Source organism: Salmo trutta, chromosome 2, assembly GCF_901001165.1.
Source record: "Salmo trutta chromosome 2, fSalTru1.1, whole genome shotgun sequence".
In the NCBI taxonomy this organism is placed as follows: Eukaryota; Metazoa; Chordata; class Actinopteri; order Salmoniformes; family Salmonidae; genus Salmo; species Salmo trutta.
The window spans coordinates 3,779,424-3,803,522 of record NC_042958.1 but is presented as its reverse complement, the minus strand read 5'-3'; the positions used below and the strand labels follow the sequence as shown (position 1 = coordinate 3,803,522).

Here is a 24,099-nt window from a genome sequence, read left to right as displayed (position 1 = left end):
AGAGAGAGCAAGTTATATTTATGGGTGGATTCTAGGGTATAAATCACCATGGTCTCAGCTCTTAAACAAATACAAATAGGATCTCAGAGAACAGGGGATAAAACAACAAAGGAAGAACATGACTGGAGCTTCTTAAGGGCCCACCATCATGTTTCCATCTGTGTTGATTCTTCTTAAGAGGAGGGAGAAGAGAGAGGAGGAGAGAGGAAGGAGAGGAGAGGGAGAGAGAAAAGGAGAGGGAGAGAGAACACATAAAGGGCTCCTCATAACTGCTGCTGCTCTACACAACCATCTGTTAGGAGGGGGGTGGTGGGTGGCAGTGGCAGTGCGTAGTGGTGGTAGTAGTGGTGGTGTGTGTTGGGGGGGGGGTGAATCAGTCTGTAACTGTCATTACTGTTGTGGACGTTGGGGGAAAAGTTCATGTTTCTGACATTGTCCTTTGTAGAAATGCAAAGAGAACATAGTTGAAAAGAGGCTATAGCAGGATTAGGGGAGTAGAGGAGAGACAAGCTAGGAGAGTTAGGGAAGGAGAGGAGAGACAAGGTAGGAAGGTTAGGGGAGGAGAGGAGAGACAAGGTAGGAGGGTTAGGGGAGGAGAGACAAGGTAGGATGGTTAGGGGAGGAGAGGAGAGACAAGGTAGGAGGGTTAGGGGAGGAGAGAGGAGAAACAAGGTAAGAAAGTTAGGGGAGGAGAGAGGAGAGACAAGGTAAGAAAGTTAGGGGAGGAGAGAGGAGAGGAGAGACACTAAGAAAGTTAGGGGAGGAGAGAGGAGAGACAAGGTAGGAAGTTGAGGAGAGGAGACTAAAGTAGAGAAGAGAAATACATGTCAATTCAGGGTAGTTATACAGTACAGTATATTATCTGTGTTTCTCACCTGGCATCTGATAACTGTATGGAGCCTGGCCCGTCTGAGGGGTGCTGAAACCAGAGCTGTAGCTGAGGAAGCCTGCCTGTCCTGGGGATTGGGACTGGCTCAGTCCGCCCTCTGTCTTTATGCCTGCCCATAATGGACCTGAATCAGTTAGTAACACCACATTGGTTTGATGCACACACAACTCACTGCTGTCAGACAACTCTAAACCAAGCACTTTGAGACATATCTCTATCTCTTATGTTAAAAGCAATTTAGTATTATATTAAATAGAGCTAGCTTTATAATAAATACAACTAAATATATTAGTATTGTTATCTTTATTATTGTCTCTGTTAACTGAATAATTTTACGTGTAGGACAGATTTTTTTAAATCAGTCTCTAGTAACTGTTATAATTTATATATTGATAATACACCTAATCCACACTTCAGAATCAACAGTAGTTTGTAATCCGCAAATCAGAATCAACAGTAGTTTGTAATCCCCAAGTCAGAATCAACAGTAGTTTGTAATCCCCAAGTCAGAATCAACAGTAGTTTGTAATCCCCAAGTCAGAATCAACTGTAGTTTGTAAGCCCCAAGTCAGAATCAACTGTAGTTTGTAATCCCCAAGTCAGAATCAACAGTAGTTTGTAATCCTCACTTCAGAATCAACTGTAGTTTGTAATCCCCAAGTCAGAATCAACTGTAGTTTGTAATCCCCAAGTCAGAATCAACTGTAGTTTGTAATCCCCAAGTCAGAATCAACTGTAGTTTGCAATCCCCAAGTCAGAATCAACTGTAGTTTGTAATCCTCACTTCAGAATCAACTGTAGTTTGTAATCCTCACTTCAGAATCAACTGTAGTTTGTAATCCCCAAGTCAGAATCAACTGTAGTTTGCAATCCCCAAGTCAGAATCAACTGTAGTTTGTAACCCTCACTTCAGAATCAACTGTAGTTTGTAATCCTCACTTCAGAATCAACTGTAGTTTATTTAGTAGATTAAAGTTATACAAGAAATATGTTGTAGTATGTTTGAATGACGCATCGTGCTTGAATGACGTAGCATGTGTGAATGACGTAGCACGTTTGAATGACGTAGCACGTGTGAATGACGTAGCACGTGTGAATGACGTAGCACGTGTGAATGGCGTAGCATGTGTGAATGACGTAGCATGTGTGAATGACGTAGCATGTGTGAATGACGTAGCATGTTTGAATGACGTAGCATGTGTGAATGACGTAGCACGTGTGAATGACGTAGCATGTTTGAATGACGTAGCATGTTTGAATGACGTAGCACGTGTGAATGACGTAGCATGTTTGAATGACGTAGCATGTTTGAATGACGTAGCATGTGTGAATGACGTAGCATGTGTGAATGACGTAGCACGTTTGAATGACGTAGCACGTTTGAATGACGTAGCATGTGTGAATGACGTAGCATGTTTGAATGACGTAGCATGTGTGAATGACGTAGCATGTGTGAATGACGTAGCACGTGTGAATGACGTAGCATGTGTGAATGACGTAGCATGTGTGAATGACGTAGCATGTGTGAATGACGTAGCATGTTTGAATGACGTAGCACGTGTGAATGACGTAGCATGTGTGAATGACGTAGCATGTTTGAATGACGTAGCATGTGTGAATGACGTAGCATGTTTGAATGACGTAGCATGTGTGAATGACGTAGCATGTGTGAATGACGTAGCACGTGTGAATGACGTAGCATGTTTGAATGACGTAGCATGTTTGAATGACGTAGCATGTTTGAATGACGTAGCATGTTTGAATGACGTAGCATGTTTGAATGACGTAGCATGTTTGAATGACGTAGCATGTGTGAATGACGTAGCATGTGTGAATGACGTAGCATGTTTGAATGACGTAGCATGTTTGAATGACGTAGCATGTTTGAATGACGTAGCATGTTTGAATGACGTAGCATGTTTGAATGACGTAGCATGTTTGAATGACGTAGCATGTGTGAATGACGTAGCATGTGTGAATGACGTAGCATGTTTGAATGACGTAGCATGTTTGAATGACATAGCATGTTTGAATGACGTAGCATGTGTGAATGACGTAGCACGTGTGAATGACGTAGCACGTGTGAATGACGTAGCATGTTTGAATGACGTAGCATGTTTGAATGACGTAGCATGTGTGAATGACGTAGCATGTGTGAATGACGTAGCATGTTTGAATGACGTAGCATGTGTGAATGACGTAGCATGTTTGAATGACGTAGCATGTGTGAATGACGTAGCATGTTTGAATGACGTAGCACGTGTGAATGAGCGTAAGCATGTGTGAATGACGTAGGCACGTAGTGAATGACGTAGCATGTGTGAATGACGTAGCATGTGTGAATGACGTAGCATGTTTGAATGACGTAGCATGTGTGAATGACGTAGCACGTGTGAATGACGTAGCATGTGTGAATGACGTAGCATGTGTGAATGACGTAGCATGTGTGAATGACGTAGCATGTTTGAATGACGTAGCATGTGTGAATGACGTAGCATGTTTGAATGACGTAGCATGTGTGAATGACGTAGCATGTTTGAATGACGTAGCATGTGTGAATGACGTAGCATGTGTGAATGACGTAGCATGTGTGAATGACGTAGCATGTTTGAATGACGTAGCATGTGTGAATGACGTAGCATGTTTGAATGACGTAGCATGTTTGAATGACGTAGCATGTGTGAATGACGTAGCACGTGTGAATGACGTAGCACGTGTGAATGACGTAGCACGTGTGAATGACGTAGCATGTGTGAATGACGTAGCATGTTTGAATGACGTAGCATGTTTGAATGACGTAGCATGTTTGAATGACGTAGCATGTTTGAATGACGTAGCATGTTTGAATGACGTAGCATGTTTGAATGGCTAAAAGATGGACGACCTCTGAATTATTCAGTAATAAAAACAACACAGTTGCTACTAGTGTTTGTTGTTAGTCCAACTGCCGGTTGGTTATATTGACTCAAACTCAATCTCTTTCCTATGTCATGGCAGGTTCACTACCACTCAAACAAACACTCTGTGCGTTCCAAATGGCATGCTATTCTCTATATACTGTAGTGCACTACTTCCGGTGAAAAGTAGTGCACTATATAGGGGATAGGGTATCATTGTGATGCATGTTCTAAATTCCTAGTCATATTGGACAGTCTGTGGGGGGTCAAGGCCTTCTAAAGTCATCGGACGAATAAAGAACATCATTATGCACTTTGCTGTTTCGTTCCTATGATGCCTGAAGACACCGTTTTTTTTGTTGTTGTTGTTTTTCAAATGTATATTGGTAATCGTTCCGATCTAACTGAATATCTTGATAAGCAATTTTTTTGTTGTTGTTGATGGTTGCGGGAAATATGGTGCAGGCACAAACCAATGACTCAGCATAGTTCTAGGTCTCCTTTTGTTTTATCGTGGGAACTGTTTGTCCTGAGCTAAGTGTTTATTTGCAATACCCTGGTGAAGAGTTGTATAGCACGTGGTATTACCAAGACTACACAACTAGCATGCCATTTATATATATATATATATATAATTAGCTGAATAAGAACTAATATTATAATATTATGAACATCATAACCTTACTTTGAATTAGAACAGAAACAATATAAAGATGAATCTTTATGAAAATAAAGTTTATTTACAGTGCCTTCGGAAAGTATTCATTCTCCTTGACTTGTTCTACATTTTGTTGTGTTACCGCCTAAATTCAAAATGGATTACATAGATTTTCATTTCTCACCCATCTACACACAATACCCCATAATTACAAAGTGAAAACATGTTTGAAAATGTATTGAAAATGAAATACAGAAATATCAAATTTACATAATAATCGCCTTTGGCAGCGATTACAACTGTTAGTCTTTCTAGGTAAGTCTCTAAGAGATTTGTACACCTGGATTGTACAATATTTGCAGATTATTCTTAAAAGAAGTATTCAAGCTCTGTCAAGTTGGTTGTTGATCATTGCTAGACAGCTATTTTCAAGTCTTGCCATAGATTTCCAAGCTTATTTAAGTCAAAATTGTAATTAGGCCATTTGGGAACATTCAACGTTATATTATATACACTCCAGTGTATATTTGACCTTGTGTCTTAGGTTATTGTCCTGATGAAAGGTGACTTTGTCTCCCAGTGTCTGGTGGAGAGCAGACTGAACCAGGTTTTACTGATACACCATCCAAAGTGTAATTAATAACTTCACAAAGGGATATTTAATGTCTACTTTTTTATTTTTACCCATCTACCAATAGGTGCCCTTCTTTATGAGGCATTGGAAAACCTCCCTGGTCTTTGTGGTTGAATCTGTGTTTCACTGCTCGACTGAGGGACCTTACAGATAATTGTATGTGGGGTGAAGAGATGATGCAGTCATTCAAACATCATGTTAAACACTATTATTGCACACAGAGAAAGTAACTTATTACGTGACTTGTTAGACACATTTTTAGTCCTGAACTTATTTAGGCTTGCCATAACAAAGAGCTTGAATACTTATTGACTTGAGACATTTCAGATTTTCATTTATTATTAATTTGTAAAAATGTCTAAAAAACACAATTCCCACTTTGACATTATGTGGTATTGTGTGTAGTCCAGTGACACAACATCTCCATTTAATCCATTTTTAAACTCAGGCTGTAACACAACAAAATACTTTCTGAGGGCCCTGTATCTTTATCATTTATATAAACATATTATTATCACATCTTATTCTATATTACAAAGATACGTGTAATATAGCTAACTATAAGTAATATAAAGGTATTTGCATGTGTGGCATGAGGTACCCTGGTGATACGGATACATCTAGTACGTAGAAAGGGAAGTGATGGGTTTGTAATGTAATATTCAGAGGCATGGGTTTGGCCTGTGCTTACCATAGGCAGGTATCCCGTAGGGTTGTCCAGGCTGGGGGTAGCTAGCATAGGCTGCGGCCTGCTGCATTCCTGTGGTGTACTGTGTCTGACCGTACGCAGCCATATTTTGGGATGAAGGAGTAGGAAGAATATGTGGATACGATCTGCTATTTCAGAAAAGAAACATGGAGAAGAGAGAGAGAGATAGAGAGAAATAAATACAATGAAAGAAAGATAGAAAAGAAAGAGAGAAATAGAGAAAGAAAGAAAGGAGGAACATATTTTACCAAACACAAAAAACATAACAATACGGACACATTCTTTGTGATTCTGCTACATAATTTTACATAGTGGTCTGAAGCTCGTAAAGAGAGATAGTAATTAGTACAGGAGTAGGACTAGCATAAGGACAGGAAAATAAGAAGTATACGTCGCAAAGGACATTTTTACAAGATAATAATTACAACTGATTTTGTAAGTGCACAAACTGCAGACATCCAGGCAAAACAAAGCAGGTAGAAACCTCCACATCTAGCAGCAGGATCTAATTAAAGGAACCAAATGAAGTTGGATGCCGTTTATTTTCTAAAGCAAAATAAAAGAAGCCTTACTTGGAAGGGTAAATCTGAGAGGAGAACTGGTGTGTTTGTCTTGGGCTGAAGCCACTGGTTCCAATAACTGAGAGAGAGAGTTGAAAAGAAATGAGGGGGGCAAGTACACATTTAAACATTAAAGATATAAGGTAAATATTATCTTTCGCCAACAGAACTTCTGGATTCCTAGGAAAGTGTAATTGCGTTTCGTTACTCCATTTATTTCCCCAACCTTATTTAAGGTTTAAAACCCGGAGCGCAATAATGAAGTAAAATAATCAGATATAAACCCTGAGGGTTTATTCTGCTGACCAGCGTATATTCTGTGTGTATCTCTGGCTGTATCCCAAATGGCACCCTAAAATGGTACTTCGGCTGTCCCCATAGGAGAACCATTTTTAGTTCCAGGTAGAACCCTTTTGGGTTCCAAGTAGAACCTTTTCCACAGAAGGTTCTACATGGAACCCAAAAGTGTTCTACCTGGAACCAAACAGAGTTCTCATATGGGACAGCCGAAGAAACATTTTGGAACCCTTTTTTCTAAAGAGTGTAAGGAATAGGGTGCTATTTTGGATATAGCCTCTGTGAGATACTTTGGCGCTGCCATGACGACAGCTAGGCTGGTGTAAACACACTCAGAATGGTCTGAATCAATGTGGGCCTGTTGCCTGGGGCCTGTCCCAAATGGAACCCTATTCCCTTATAGTGCACTACTTTTGACCAGGGCCCATATGTAGGGAATAGTGTGCCATTTGGGACGCAAGCCCAGGCTTCAAGGCCAGGCCAGGACCAAATTGAAAGTGATTGCTTGTAACTAGTGCTACCACATTATCAATCCTTCATGAAACACACAGCATATCACTGTGGATCCACTTCCTAATCAACGTTTTTCAACACACACACAAACCTACTGTGACCACTGCTATATTTCCATGTTGTCTTTGCACTTAGTAAAGGCTATTTTAAGTGTATAGTTTTAAGTAAAAATCTTTAAAATGATTTTTGTTACAATAACACACCAAATGTAATACAATTACGCTTTTTGAAATGATAATCATTTTTATATATATTTCCATTAATCTTTAGAAACAATAAATACAGCTAGTAAATTTAACACGGTCAAAATCAGGTGTGAAATGCAACGCATGAAAAAATACTGTTCATTTATAAAAAAAGAAACATAGAAAGGCCAGTAATGATAAACATAATCTTAGTCTTGTAATTGAAATCTGTTAAACCAGTCCAAAAGCCCTAGTCCCATAGTATAGAAAGATTTCAATATAGAAAGCCTCCTGAGTGGCGAAGCGGTCTAAGGCACTGCATCTCAGTGTGCTAGAGGCGTCACTACAGACCCTGTTTTGATCCTGGGCTGTGTCACAACAGGCCGTGATTGGGAGTCCCATAGGGCGGCGCACAGTTGGCCCAGTGTTGTCCGGGTTAGGGTTTGGCCGGGGTAGGCCGTCATTATAAATAAGAATTTGTTCTTAACTTACTTGCCTAGTTACATATAGTGCACATATTTTGACCAGAGACTATGGGCCTTTGACTATGGGCCCTGGTCTAAAGCAGTGCACTATATACAGAATAGGGTGCAATTTAAGACAACCTACTGTAGATGTCTGGCATGTAACTGTAACTGCATGTAATTGTGTGTAACTGTATGTAACTGTAACTGAATGTAACTGTATGTAACTGTATGTAATTGTAACTGAATGTAACTGTAACTGAATGTAACTGTAACTGAATGTAACTGTAACTGAATGTAAATGTAACTGTATGTAACTGTATGAAACTGTAACTGTATGTAACTGTATGTAACTGTATGTAACTGTATGTAACTGTAACTGAATGTAACTGTAACTATATGTAACTCTATGTAACTGTAACTGTATGTAACTGTAACTGAATGTAACTGTAACTGTATGTAACTGTAACTGTATGTAACTGTATGTAACTGTAACTGTATGTAACTGTAAATGAATATAACTGTAACTGTATGTAACTGTATGTAACTGTAACTGTATGTAACTGTATGTAACTGTAACTGAATGTAACTGTAACTGTATGTAACTGTAACTGTATGTAACTGTAACTGTAACTGTATGTAACTGTACGTAACTAATTGTGTGTAGCTGTATGTAACTGTAACTGTATGTAACTGTATGTAACTATATGTAACTGTATGTAACTGTAACTGTATGTAACTGTAACTGAATGTAACTGTAACTGTATGTAACTGTAACTGTATGTAACTGTACATAACTAATTGTGTGTAGCTGTATGTAACTGTAACTGTATGTAACTGTATGTAACTGTATGTAACTGTAACTGAATGTAACTGTAACTGTAACTGTATGCAACTGTACGTAACTAATTGTGTGTAGCTGTATGTAACAGTATGTAACTGTATGTAACTGTATGTAGCTGTATGTAACTGTAAGTAACTGTATGTAACTGTATGCAACTGTATGTAACTATTTTAACTGCATGTAACTGTATGTAATTGTATGTAACTAATTATATGTAGCTGTATGTAACTGTAACTGTATGTAACTGTAACTGTATGTAACTGTATGTAACTGTAACTGTATGTCACTGCATGTAACTGTATGTAACTGTTGTAACTGTATGTAACTGTAACTGTACATAACTGCATGTAACTGTATGTAACTGTTTTAACTGTAACTGTAACTGTATGTAACTGTATGTAACTGCATGTAACTGTATGTAACTGTAACTGTATGTAACTGCATGTAACTGTTGTAACTGTAACTGTATGTAACTGTATGTAACTGTATGTAACTGTTGTAACTGAATTTAACTGTAACCGTATGTAACTGTATGTAACTGTAACTGTATGTAACTGTATGTAACTGTATGTAACTGTTGTAACTGAATGTAACTGTAACTGTATGTAACTGTATGTTACTGTATGTAAGTGTATGTAACTGTATGTAAGTGTATGTAACTGTAACTGTATGTAACTGTATGTAACTGTAACTGTATGTAAGTGTATGTAACTGTAACTGTATGTAACTGTATGTAACTGTATGTAACTGTAACTGTATGTAAGTGTATGTAACTGTAACTGTATGTAAGTGTATGTAACTGTAACTGTATGTAACTGTATGTAACTGTATGTAAGTGTATGTAACTGTAACTGTATGTAAGTGTATGTAACTGTAACTGTATGTAACTGTATGTAACTGTAAGGCTTCAGGGAAATATTGTTATTAATATTGAACACTTTTCCCGCATCATCATCAGCACCTGCTACCGGTTGACTAAACCTTCCAATCGCAGCTCACACACACACACACACACACACACACACACACACACACACACACACACACACACACACACACACACACGCGCGCACACACATCCCCTCCGGCTAGGTTCCCCTCCCCTGAGGGTCCAGGGGTGTAAAGTTACTAAATGTCATTAATATTGTCAAAGACAGAGGTGATTTATGGGAGGGGAGCGTTAACGTATCGGGTACTTAGTTAAACAGTTCAAGAAATAAGGCAGAATTAGTAGCATGGTTATACTGAGGTGATGTTTAATTATACTGGGTAGTGAGGTGATGTTTAATTATACTGGGTAGTGATGTTTAATTATACTGGGTAGTGATGTTTAATTATACTGGGTAGTGATGTTTAATTATACTGGGTAGTGAGGTGATGTTTAATTATACTGGGTAGTGATGTTTAATTATACTGGGTAGTGAGGTGATGTTTAATTATACTGGGTAGTGAGGTGATGTTTAATTATACTGGGTAGTGATGTGATGTTTAATTATACTGGGTAGTGATGTTTAATTATACTGGGTAGTGAGGTGATGTTTAATTATACTGGGTAGTGATGTGATGTTTAATTATACTGGGTAGTGATGTTTAATTATACTGGGTAGTGATGTTTAATTATACTGGGTAGTGATGTGATGTTTAATTATACTGGGTAGTGATGTTTAATTATACTGGGTAGTGATGTGGTGTTTAATTATACTGGGTAATGATGTTTAATTATACTGGGTAGTGATGTTTAATTATACTGGGTAGCGATGTTTAATTATACTGGGTAGTGAGGTGATGTTTAATTATACTGGGTAGTGAGGTGATGTTTAATTATACTGGGTAGTGAGGTGATGTTTAATTATACTGGGTAGTGATGTTTAATTATACTGGGTAGTGAGGTGATGTTTAATTATACTGGGTAGTGAGGTGATGTTTAATTATACTGGGTAGTGATGTGATGTTTAATTATACTGGGTAATGATGTTTAATTATACTGGGTAGTGATGTGATGTTTAATTATACTGGGTAGTGAGGTGATGTTTAATTATACTGGGTAGTGAGGTGATGTTTAATTATACTGGGTAGTGAGGTGATGTTTAATTATACTGGGGTAGTGAGGTGATGTTTAATTATACTGGGTAGTGATGTTTAATTATACTGGGTAGTGAGGTGATGTTTAATTATACTGGGTAATGATGTTTAATTATACTGGGTAGTGATGTGATGTTTAATTATACTGGGTAGTGATGTGATGTTTAATTATACTGGGTAGTGATGTGATGTTTAATTATACTGGGTAGTGAGGTGATGTTTAATTATACTGGGTAGTGAGGTGATGTTTAATTATACTGGGTAGTGATGTTTAATTATACTGGGTAGTGATGTTTAATTATACTGGGTAGTGATGTTTAATGAAAACTGGGTAGTGAGGTGATGTTTAATTATACTGGGTAGTGAGGAGATGTTTAATTATACTGGGTAGTGATGTTTAATTATACTGGGTAGTGAGGTGATGTTTAATTATACTGGGTAGTGATGTTTAATTATACTGGGTAGTGAGGTGATGTTTAATTATACTGGGTAGTGAGGTGATGTTTAATTATACTGGGTAGTGAGGTGATGTTTAATTATACTGGGTAGTGAGGTGATGTTTAATTATACTGGGTAGTGATGTTTAATTATACTGGGCAGTGATGTGATGTTTAATTATACTGGGTAGTGAGGTGATGTTTAATTATACTGGGCAGTGAGGTGATGTTTAATTATACTGGGTAATGATGTTTAATTATACTGTGTAGTGAGGGGATGTTTAATTATACTGGGTAGTGAGGTGATGTTTAATTATACTGGGTAATGATGTTTAATTATACTGTGTAGTGAGGGGATGTTTAATTATACTGGGTAGTGAGGTGATGTTTAATTATACTGGGTAGTGATGTGATGTTTAATTATACTGGGTAGTGATGTTTAATTATACTGGGTAGTGAGGTGATGTTTAATTATACTGGGTAGTGATGTTTAATTATACTGGGTAGTGAGGTGATGTTTAATTATACAGGGTAGTGATGTTTAATTATACTGGGTAGTGATGTGATGTTTAATTATACTGGGTAGTGAGGTGATGTTTAATTATACTGGGTAGTGATGTTTAATTATACTGGGTAGTGATGTTTAATTATACTGGGTAGTGATGTGATGTTTAATTATACTGGGTAGTGAGGTGATGTTTAATTACACTGGGTAGTGATGTTTAATTATACTGGGTAGTGATGTTTAATTATACTGGGTAGTGATGTGATGTGTAATTATACTGGGTAGTGATGTGATGTTTAATTATACTGGGTAGTGATGTTTAATTATACTGGGTAGTGATGTTTAATTATATTGGGTAGTGAGGTGATGTTTAATTATACTGGGTAGTGATGTGATGTTTAATTATACTGGGTAGTGATGTTTAATTATACTGGGTAGTGAGGTGATGTTTAATTATTCTGGGTAGTGATGTTTAATTATACTGGGTAGCGATGTTTAATTATACTGGGTAGTGAGGTGATGTTTAATTATACTGGGTAGTGAGGTGATGTTTAATTATACTGGGTAGTGAGGTGATGTTTAATTATACTGGGTAGTGATGTTTAATTATACTGGGTAGTGATGTTTAATTATACTGGGTAGTGATGTGATGTTTAATTATACTGGGTAGTGATGTTTAATTATACTGGGTAGTGAGGTGATGTTTAATTATACTGGGTAATGATGTTTAATTATACTGGGTAGTGAGGTGGTGTTTAATTATACTGGGTAGTGAGGTGATGTTTAATTATACTGGGTAGTGATGTTTAATTATACTGGGTAGTGAGGTGATGTTTAATTATACAGGGTAGTGATGTTTAATTATACTGGGTAGTGATGTGATGTTTAATTATACTGGGTAGTGAGGTGATGTTTAATTATACTGGGTAGTGATGTTTAATTATACTGGGTAGTGATGTTTAATTATACTGGGTAGTGATGTGATGTTTAATTATACTGGGTAGTGAGGTGATGTTTAATTACACTGGGTAGTGATGTTTAATTATACTGGGTAGTGATGTTTAATTATACTGGGTAGTGATGTGATGTGTAATTATACTGGGTAGTGATGTGATGTTTAATTATACTGGGTAGTGATGTTTAATTATACTGGGTAGTGATGTTTAATTATACTGGGTAGTGAGGTGATGTTTAATTATACTGGGTAGTGATGTGATGTTTAATTATACTGGGTAGTGATGTTTAATTATACTGGGTAGTGAGGTGATGTTTAATTATACTGGGTAGTGATGTTTAATTATACTGGGTAGCGATGTTTAATTATACTGGGTAGTGAGGTGATGTTTAATTATACTGGGTAGTGAGGTGATGTTTAATTATACTGGGTAGTGAGGTGATGTTTAATTATACTGGGTAGTGATGTTTAATTATACTGGGTAGTGATGTTTAATTATACTGGGTAGTGATGTGATGTTTAATTATACTGGGTAGTGATGTTTAATTATACTGGGTAGTGAGGTGATGTTTAATTATACTGGGTAATGATGTTTAATTATACTGGGTAGTGAGGTGGTGTTTAATTATACTGGGTAGTGAGGTGATGTTTAATTATACTGGGTAGTGAGGTGATGTTTAATTATACTGGGTAGTGATGTGATGTTTAATTATACTGGGTAGTGATGTGCTGTTTAATTATACTGGGTAGTGAGGTGATGTTTAATTATACTGGGTAGTGATGTTTAATTATACTGGGTAGTGAGGTGATGTTTAATTATACTGGGTAGTGATGTTTAATTATACTGGGTAGTGATGTTTAATTACACTGGGTAGTGATGTTTAATTATACTGGGTAGTGATGTTTAATTATACTGGGTAGTGAGGTGATGTTTAATTATACTGGGTAGTGAGGTGATGTTTAATTATACTGGGTAGTGATGTTTAATTATACTGGGTAGTGATGTTTATGTATACTGGGTAGTGATGTTTAATTATACTGGGTAGTGAGGTGATGTTTAATTATACTGGGTAGTGAGGTGATGTTTAATTATACTGGGTAGTGATGTTTAATTATACTGGGTAGTGATGTGATGTTTAATTATACTGGGTAGTGAGGTGATGTTTAATTATACTGGGTAGTGATGTGATGTTTAATTATACTGGGTAGTGAGGGGATGTTTAATTATACTGGGTAGTGATGTGATGTTTAATTATACTGGGTAGTGATGTGATGTTTAATTATACTGGGTAGTGAGGTGATGTTTAATTATACTGGGTAGTGAGGTGATGTTTAATTATACTGGGTAGTGATGTTTAATTATACTGGGTAGTGATGTTTAATTATACTGGGTAGTGATGTTTAATTATACTGGGTAGTGAGGTGATGTTTAATTATACTGGGTAGTGAGGTGATGTTTAATTATACTGGGTAGTGATGTTTAATTATACTGGGTAGTGAGGTGATGTTTAATTATACTGGTTAGTGAGGTGATGTTTAATTATACTGGGTAGTGATGTGATGTTTAATTATACTGGGTAGTGATGTTTAATTATACTGGGTAGTGATGTTTAATTATACTGGGTAGTGATGTTTAATTATACTGGGTAGTGATGTTTAATTATACTGGGTAGTGATGTTTAATTATACTGGGTAGTGAGGTGATGTTTAATTATACTGGGTAGTGATGTTTAATTATACTGGGTAGTGATGTGATGTTTAATTATACTGGGTAGTGATGTTTAATTATACTGGGTAGTGATGTGATGTTTAATTATACTGGGTAGTGAGGTGATGTTTAATTATACTGGGTAGTGATGTTTAATTATACTGGGTAGTGAGGTGATGTTTAATTATACTGGGTAGTGAGGTGATGTTTAATTATACTGGGTAGTGATGTTTAATTATACTGGGTAGTGATGTTTAATTATACTGGGTAGTGATGTTTAATTATACTTGGTAGTGATGTTTAATTATACTGGGTAGTGAGGTGATGTTTAATTATACTGGGTAGTGATGTGATGTTTAATTATACTGGGTAGTGATGTTTAATTATACTGGGTAGTGAGGTGATGTTTAATTATACTGGGTAGTGAGGTGTGATGGTTCCTTGTGCAGCAGTGTGAGCGGGAGCGTTAGTGAGGTGACGTTCGGCGGAGGTGGAGACGATGACCATATATTGCTGACAAACAACATGAGTTTGATACAGATCAGGCGGAGGAAACAGGAAACCAGATCATTCTAGTGCTCTGCTATTCACACATTTTTTTTTATTTTAGGCCGCACGAACACACACACACACACACACACACACACACACACACACACACACACACACACACACACACACACACACACACACACACACACACACACACACACACACACACACACACACACACACACACACACGGGTCCCCCTCCCGTCTCACCTGATCCTGAGAAGCTGTCTAGGGAGGCGTCGGCTACTGGGGAGGTGATGTCACTGCTGCTCATTGGTTCTGTTTTAACTGGGGACAAAGACAACACACACACCATCAACACACACACACACACACCATCAACACACACACCATCAGGACACACACACACACCATCAGCACACACACACACATACACCATCAGCACACACACACCATCGGCACACACACACACACCATTGGCACACACACACACCATCAGCACACACACACACACACACACACACACACACACACACACACCACACACACACACACACACACACACACACACACACACACACACACACACACACACCATCAGCGCACACACACACACACACACACCACAACTGACACTATAGCAGGTGTGTTTAGTTGTGTGGGATGTCTTTGAACATACACCCAGAACTACAGTCAGAACTACAGTGGAATTCACACTCAGTGGAATGTGTTATAAACAATAGTGGGGTGGAATGCAGGAGGGGAAATATCTGACTATTAAATATTCCTCACAACTTTTACATTCTGTTCCTTTAGACTAGAGCCTAATAGTTTTTTTTTCAAAATGTAATTTATAATAATAATGTTTACATGTAATTATATGGGATTAACATGCTCCTCAGCGTAGATTACGATAAATTTTCTCAATACTTTTTAGAACTTTTGAGGAAAATAAAACATTAGCCTAATTGTTAATCAATAAAACCAACCTTCCTCATTTCAACCTGTTGACTTAACTATGAATAAAAACAAACCATCATTTAACAGCTTTTCTATGTACAGTACTGACTATTCATTTGTCCCATCCACAGTTTTGAGAGCACACTGTTACAACAAGACTTCAACAGTAACAGGCAAACTACAGCCCGTCAATACATTTTAACCCATCAATCAATCAAAGTAATCAATCAATGAATATAAAATTAACATTATATCCAATTAACATAATCATTCATGGTCACTAATTACTGTATGGCTTACCCCAGGTTATAATGTAGCGTCAGGGGAAAGATAGGTAAACACAGTCAATGGTAGTAGGATACTGGTGTAAAAATGGCCCCTGCATGGAGAGGGAGTCAGTCTGCATGGACGTGCAAATACCATTGAAATGTCAAGACAATATAGTGTGTATAAAATCTGTTTTAAGAACTGTAGCAAATAGAGCGTGACCCCATGCCCCGCTGAGCCTCTCAGAGTTATAACACAGATAGCTCAGTGGAGAGGATTTTACAGTTATCTGACAGCTAGGGAATCTTTGAAATCAATCCATTTCACATCAGGCAGCAAGCAGGCTTTGGGATGGGAAGGGGGGGAGGGGGGAGAGGGGGGGGGAGGGGGGAGAGGGGGGGGATGATATAGAGAAGAGGAAAGGGGCAAAACAAATTCACATCATGTGGGTAAAGGGAGTCATGCTCGGTGTGTCTCTATCTCTCATGGTTTTAAAGAAGCTTTTTCCTGTCATGTTTTACTTTGATCGTTCTGCTGAGGAATTGTTGACGAGAGAGTGGGAGGGAGAGTTGGAGGGAGAGAGGGAGGGAGAGAGGGAGAGCGGGAGTCAGAGCAGGAGGGAGAGTATGAGGGAGAGTGGGAGGGAGAGTGGGAGGGAGAGTAGGAAGGAGAGTAGGAGAGAGAGTAGGAGGCAGAGTGGGAGGGAGAGTGGGAGGGAGAGTAGGAGGCAGAGTGGGAGGGAGAGTGGGAGGGAGAGTATGAGGGAGAGTAGGAGGCAGAGTGGGAGGGAGAGTGGGAGGGAGAGTATGAGGGAGAGTAGGAGGCAGAGTGGGAGGGAGAGTGGGAGGGAGAGTATGAGGCAGAGTGGGAGAGAGAGTGGGAGGGAGAGTATGAGGGAGAGTAGGAGGCAGAGTGGGAGGGAGAGTGGGAGGGAGAGTGGGAGGGAGAGTATGAGGGAGAGTGGGAGGGAGAGTGGGAGGGAGAGTATGAGGGAGAGTAGGAGGCAGAGTGGGAGGGAGAGTGGGAGGGAGAGTAGGAGGGAGAGTGGGAGGCAGAGTGGGAGGGAGAGTGGGAGGCAGAGTGGGAGGGAGAGTGGGAGGGAGAGTAGGAGGCAGAGTGGGAGGGAGAGTGGGAGGGAGAGTATGAGGGAGAGTAGGAGGCAGAGTGGGAGGGAGAGTGGGAGGAGAGTAGGAGGCAGAGTGGGAGGGAGAGTGGGAGGGAGAGTAGGAGGCAGAGTGGGAGGGAGAGTGGGAGGGAGAGTATGAGGGAGAGTGGGAGGGAGAGTAGAAGAGAGAGTAGGAGGGAGAGTAGGAGAGAGAGTAGGAGGGAGAGTAGGACGGAGAGTAGGAGGGAGAGTGGGAGGAGAGTAGGAGGGAGAGTAGGGAGGAGAGTAGGGAGGAGAGTAGGAGGGAGAGTAGGAGAGAGAGTAGGAGAGAGAGTAGGAGGGAGAGTAGGAGAGAGAGTAGGAGGGAGAGTAGGAGGGAGAGTAGGGAGGAGAGTGTTTTTGGAATAACACATTTAGGTAGAGATAATATAATACAGAGAAATAGGATGTGTGTGTGTGTGTGTGTGTGTGTGTGTGTGTGTGTGTGTGTGTGTGTGTGTGTGTGTGTGTGTGTGTGTGTGTGTGTGTGTGTGTGTGTGTGTGTGCAGGTATACTAGCTAACATAATGGGGGACATCGTGGTGTAACACTACATGCACAGACTAGAGTTCACACTCAGGTGGTCACTGAGAAGCACACGATAACCACCGTACTCATGAAACACAGCATGGAACAACGTCAGAAAGGAGCAAATCAATCAATCAATCAAACAATGCACGGTGTCCACAGGATCCACAACCAGCCAGTCTCAAACCATGCTTCACACACTCAACATAACACTAGTGCAACAATTACATTATTAACGCCATGAAAAGCACAATAGTTGAAGAGACTCTTAGAATGAAAAATAGATGTGTTCTCTATTGAGAACAATTCATTAATTCATTTAATCTGAAGTGGTAAACAAGATTAAAAGCAAGATTAAAAGCAAGATTAAAAGCTTTCTTGTCTTTTCTAAGTTGAAACACCAAGTATTGTCCTTTCATTGTTGTCCCCACCAGAACTGCACCAACCTGCAGCCGACTGTGAGCTAGTGCTTAACAACCAGTCAGCTGTGGTGAGCATTGTGATGTTATCACCTATATGGGAAACAGAGAATAGGATACATGACAATGTGACTTCACCACGCTCTACACCAGGCATCTTTGTCCTGCAGAGGACAAATTACACCCTACTCCCTATGGAGAACGCTGCTTTTGTCAAACAATTGTGCACTACATAGGGAATAGGGTACAATTTGGGACGCACACACTCCCTAAACCACAATAAATAGTTTTCCCTTTTTCCTATCAAGATGTCATTTTTTTTAAGGTAGACTTTGAAGCGCATGTGTGGGTTTGTAATAGGGCCCTGCTAGCGACGTAGGTTCAACTAGAGAGAGTGGTGGTTTGAGACGACACAACAAGCCTACTCACCTGAGTCAATAGGGACATGTAGAAATGTACAAACCACATGCAAAACTACAACCCATTTTCATACCATGAGCTTTTGAATAATTACATGGGTGCTTAAATATACTGCTAATAGTTCCTCTGTAAACACAGAGACAATAGCATCAGATTTACAAAGCAGATCGTTTTCATATCGTTTTCATATCTAGATCAAATACAGGGGCCTTTTAAATGGTGTATTAAAACCAATGCAGTCAGTCTATAAAGCCATCAGACCACTAGTAGTTTCCATGTTATTCAGGACTACAGAGAAGTAGACTGGAGGAAAGTAGTAGTAACACATTTTCTTTGTTGACTTCACCTTTTGAAAATGAAAAACAGATCCCGATTTCAACGGGGTAGCACCTGGAGACGTTTTATCGCCATTCAGGCATTTCACAACTTAGCAGATGCATAAAACGCTACATGGGAGGAGGTGAGGTTAAAACAAAAAAAAGTCCCCTCTATCTCCGCTCTGCTATGCATTGAGACACGTACAAACTTTAAATTGTACAACTGATGAAGCTACAACACAATCGGTACAATGGTTGTGTTACAACGGAGTGTATTTCTGCACAAAAAATATTCGCAACATGGGAGACACACCATTTTTTACTCTCCGTTGCACCACAACCATTGTGTCAGGTTTAACGTTTGAAAGTTTTACATCAGTTTTTACCTGATTGTCTACAGGGCTCAGCCTATCCCTCTCCCATGTCCTATAGTGAATTTAGAGTCCACACAGCGAAAGTGAGGGAAGCATTAAGGAAGAAAATCCCTAAGCACATACCTTCAGTGCCATTGGGGGTCATGGAATTGGTATTGATATGGGAGTTGTCGAGGCTGGGACCATTAGGGGATTCACGGCTGTGAGGACTGGCTAGATCCTGCATGTCCATAGACCTGACGGACGAGAGACACACACACACACACACACACACACACACACACACACACACACACACACACACACACACACATGGAAGACGGACGCAAACACATACAGAAGACAGACCGCACACACACAGACAGAAGTAGAGACGCGCACACACACACACACACACACACACACACACACACACACACACACACACACACACACACACATATTTACTCACATCTTGCCAGAACCATGAAGGGAAGACAAATGCATGGTAAAGAACTAGCCTATAGATGTATTAGTTTTAAGCATGTTTTTCTCTCCTACTGATAACAACATGGGTAAAACTGTTGATTTCAAATGTTTATTAATTTAAAGTAAACAAATAAAAAATCTCAACGGGAGCCTGAGATTTTTTTTGTATCTAAAAGCTATAAATAATATCAATAGATTGAACTATGTTCTGGAATGACAAACATAATGTTATCTCCGCTTATTAATGTTATCTCCGCTTATTCATGTTATCTTTGCTTATTAATGTTATCTCCGCTTATTCATGTTATCTCCGCTTATTCATGTTATCTCTGCTTATTCATGTTATCTCTGCTTATTAATGTTATCTCCGCTTATTCATGTTATCTCCGCTTATTCATGTTATCTCTGCTTATTCATGTTATCTCCGCTTATTCATGTTATCTCTGCTTATTAATGTTATCTCTGCTTATTCATGTTATCTCTGCTTATTAATGTTATCTCCGCTTATTCATGTTATCTCCGCTTATTCATGTTATCTCCGCTTATTAATGTTATCTTTGCTTATTAATGTTATCTCCGCTTATTAATGTTATCTCCGCTTATTCATGTTATCTCCGCTTATTCATGTTATCTCCGCTTATTAATGTTATCTCTGCTTATTAATGTTATCTCCGCTTATTAATGTTATCTCTGCTTATTAATGTTATCTCTGCTTATGAATGTTATCTCTGCTTATTTCTTTCATAATACAATTCAAACTAGGCCTACTGCTATGCACTCAATTATAACATATTATATTGACACTATTTTATTATATATCAGCAATATATGATATTATAACATCAATATAGATTATAATTTAAATAATTGAAATAGATTAGCTCAGTAATAGAGACATTGCAGCGCACATGAGCGTATTGCCAATTTTAGACTAGTTGAAAAAGCAGCTTCTACAATATACAGCATTCACTCCATGTTGATTAATGTACGTACTCATGCTAGTCTACAGTATAGTAATTACATAGACATCCTTATTATACAGTGTGAACACACTCTGAGATTGGAGGCTATGGTTAAAGTAGTTCGTTGCTAGAAGATTAGAAGAGTTTGTTCTCTAAATGATTCTAAGAGCAGCTAGCTACTTCTCCAAGTGATTAGCTACTTCTCCAAGTGATTAGCTACTTCTCCAAGTGATTAGCTGCTTCTCCAAGTGATTAGCTGCTTCTCCAAGTGATTAGCTACTTCTCCAAGTGATTAGCTGCTTCTCCAAGTGATTAGCTGCTTCTCCAAGTGATTAGCTACTTCTCCAATTGATTAGCTGCTTCTCCAAGTGATTAGCTGCTTCTCCAAGTGATTAGCTGCTTCTCCAAGTGATTAGCTGCTTCTCCAAGTGATTAGCTGCTTCTCCAAGTGATTAGCTACTTCTCCAATTGATTAGCTGCTTCTCCAAGTGATTAGCTGCTTCTCCAAGTGATTAGCTACTTCTCCAATTGATTAGCTGCTTCTCCAAGTGATTAGCTGCTTCTCCAAGTGATTAGCTACTTCTCCAATTGATTAGCTGCTTCTCCAAGTGATTAGCTGCTTCTCCAAGTGATTAGCTGCTTCTCCAATTGATTAGCTGCTTCTCCAAGTGATTAGCTACTTCTCCAAGTGATTAGCTACTTCTCCAAGTGATTAGCTACTTCTCCAAGTGATTAGCTACTTCTCCAAGTGATTAGCTACTTCTCCAAATGATTAGCTGCTTCTCCAAGTGATTAGCTGCTTCTCCAAGTGATTAGCTACTTCTCCAAGTGATTAGCTACTTCTCCAAGTGATTAGCTGCTTCTCCAAGTGATTAGCTACTTCTCCAATTGATTAGCTGCTTCTCCAAGTGATTAGCTGCTTCTCCAAGTGATTAGCTACTTCTCCAATTGATTAGCTGCTTCTCCAAGTGATTAGCTGCTTCTCCAAGTGATTAGCTACTTCTCCAATTGATTAGCTGCTTCTCCAAGTGATTAGCTGCTTCTCCAAGTGATTAGCTGCTTCTCCAATTGATTAGCTGCTTCTCCAAGTGATTAGCTACTTCTCCAAGTGATTAGCTACTTCTCCAAGTGATTAGCTACTTCTCCAAGTGATTAGCTACTTCTCCAAGTGATTAGCTACTTCTCCAAGTGATTAGCTACCTCTCCAAATGATTAGCTACTTCTCCAATTGATTAGCTACTTCTCCAAGTGATTAGCTACTTCTCCAAGTGATTAGGAGAGTTTGTTCTCTGAGTGATTCTGAGTGCTCCGTCTGTGGCTCAGTGAAGAGAGATGAGAATGCCTAGTTCACGACGCATCAGTTTGCTCTAGCAAACATCTTAATTGTTTCTGTGTTTATACTGAAGACCACGCCATTGAAAACATTATTCTATCCCCTCAGTGTTGCTGTGAAAAGTTGCTCAGCCATAGCCATATGGAGGTTAGTTAAAACAGGCCGAGGAGAGCTGAAACATGACACAAATCTTAACTCATATTTGTCTTTTGTCACTGAGCCCAATGCAACATACTGTTTAATTAAATTAGGGAGAAATGTTTGGTACATTAAACTGCTTTTTTCAATTACATTTACAGACTGTATATCTCTTTTATCAATCAACTAAACTAAGCCGTTTGTGTCGTTTGCACCCACAAATACTTGTTTTTTTGTTTAATGCAAACGCAATCTGATAGGATGAAATGATGCCTGCTATTTCAACAATCTGATTAAATGAAATGTTTTCTATTTCAACAATCTGATTAAATGAAATGTTTTCTATTTCAACAATCTGATTAAATGAAATGTTTTCTATTTCAACAATCCAATCAAATGAAATGATATGTCTGATATATCAACAATCTGATTAAATGAAATGATATGTCTGCTATTTAAATAATGTTGGGATGGAAATATATAGTCAATACACTTGTTTTTAAATTAATTTAAAAAAGAAATACACAGATATATATATATATATACATTGCGTTTTCTACTCACTCAGTTCAGCATGACATGTCTTTGTAAATGTATATATATTTTTTTCAAACTCAAATGAATGAAATAATGTAGAATTGTTGTGAATTTTGTTGGGGAACTCACAAACTGACATGCTGCTAGCTGGCTGTATCCTATTTCCCCAGAGAAATATGAATTTACTGCTAAATTATCACCCGCACCAAAAAACTGAAATACAATTATGAACAGCAGAGAAACCTGTACAGCGACGTTACAGATATACTATTAGATTTACACAACTTCTCTCTCTCTCTCCCTCCCTCCCTCCCTGCATCTCTTCTGATGCTACCTGCCTGGCGCTGGTCCAACTCTGCTCTTACCTGGAAAGACGTAGCGGCAGGGAATCATCTGAACCAGGCTGCCTCTCTCTCTCTCTCTCTGTTTTTTTTTCTCTTTCCACCTGCCTGAGCAGAAACAATGTCCCTCCTTGTTATTTCAGCTGTGTGTCACTGTCCAGACCCATCCATGACACAATAGAGCTGGTCTGAGAAAACATTATTGTTATTCTGTCTCAGAGTGGGAAGAGAGGGCTAACTGCACCGGGAAAAGGAACAGAGGACATTCTCTCTCTCTAGAGTTTCTCTCTCAGCCCTTCTCTCTCTCTCTCTCTTCTCGCTCTGTCTCTCGCTCTCTCTTCTTCTAACACTGCTTGTTGCCTCTCCTCCCTCGTTCAGGTCTTCCCTCCCTCCCTCCTCCCCGAGTGAGGGGACTGCAGCCAAATGACTGAAAGGTGATTCATCATTGGTCTACGACAGCTGCAAACTGGATTAGCCCGCCCCCAATCAACATACAAAGAGGGCTTAGCCAAGGTAAGCAGGAAGGGGAGGGTGCGGGGGACTGGGGGGTTGGATGAAGGGAGGTATAGGGGTGTGAGGTGGATGGGGGGAGGGAGTAGCATGGAGGTAGGAAGTTAGGTATCTCCTGATAACTGCTGCTGGATAGAAGGGAGGGAGATGTGACTTGTTGAATAGAGGCCAGTGAAGCATGACGCCCGTAGTATCTTCAGCAGATCTTTCATCTGCAATTGACACCATCTGAAATGTATCTGCACTCCCCTCCCTCTCTCTCTCCCCTCCCTGTCTCTCCCCTCCCTCTTCCCCCTCTCTCCCCTCCCTCTCTCTCTCCCCTCCCTCTCTCTTTCTCCCCTCCCCTGTCTTCCCTCTCTCTCCCCTTCTCTCCTACCTTCTCTCTCCCATCTCTTCTCTTCTCTCCCCTCCCCTGTCTTCCCTCTCTCTCCCCTTCTCTCCTCCCTTCTCTCTCCCATCTCTTCCCTTCTCTCCTCCCTTCTCTCTTCCCAGTCTCTCCCTTCTCTTTCCAGTCTCTCCCTTCTTTCTTCC

At 39.3% G+C, this 24,099-nt stretch overlaps 1 protein-coding gene across 1 annotated transcript in view; it reads right to left on the bottom strand.

Annotated features, from left to right (window-relative positions):
• Nucleotides 1-875: 875 nt before the first annotated feature.
• Nucleotides 876-24,099, bottom strand: part of eya1 (EYA transcriptional coactivator and phosphatase 1) — a gene marked incomplete at its 3' end in the record, with an annotated part of 44,482 nt that continues 21,258 nt past the window's right edge. Inside the window, 6 exon segments of the mRNA XM_029691648.1 lie at nt 876-1,013; nt 5,770-5,915; nt 6,360-6,426; nt 15,101-15,178; nt 18,196-18,261; nt 19,403-19,515. Coding sequence (XP_029547508.1) covers nt 876-1,013; nt 5,770-5,915; nt 6,360-6,426; nt 15,101-15,178; nt 18,196-18,261; nt 19,403-19,511 — 604 coding nt within the window.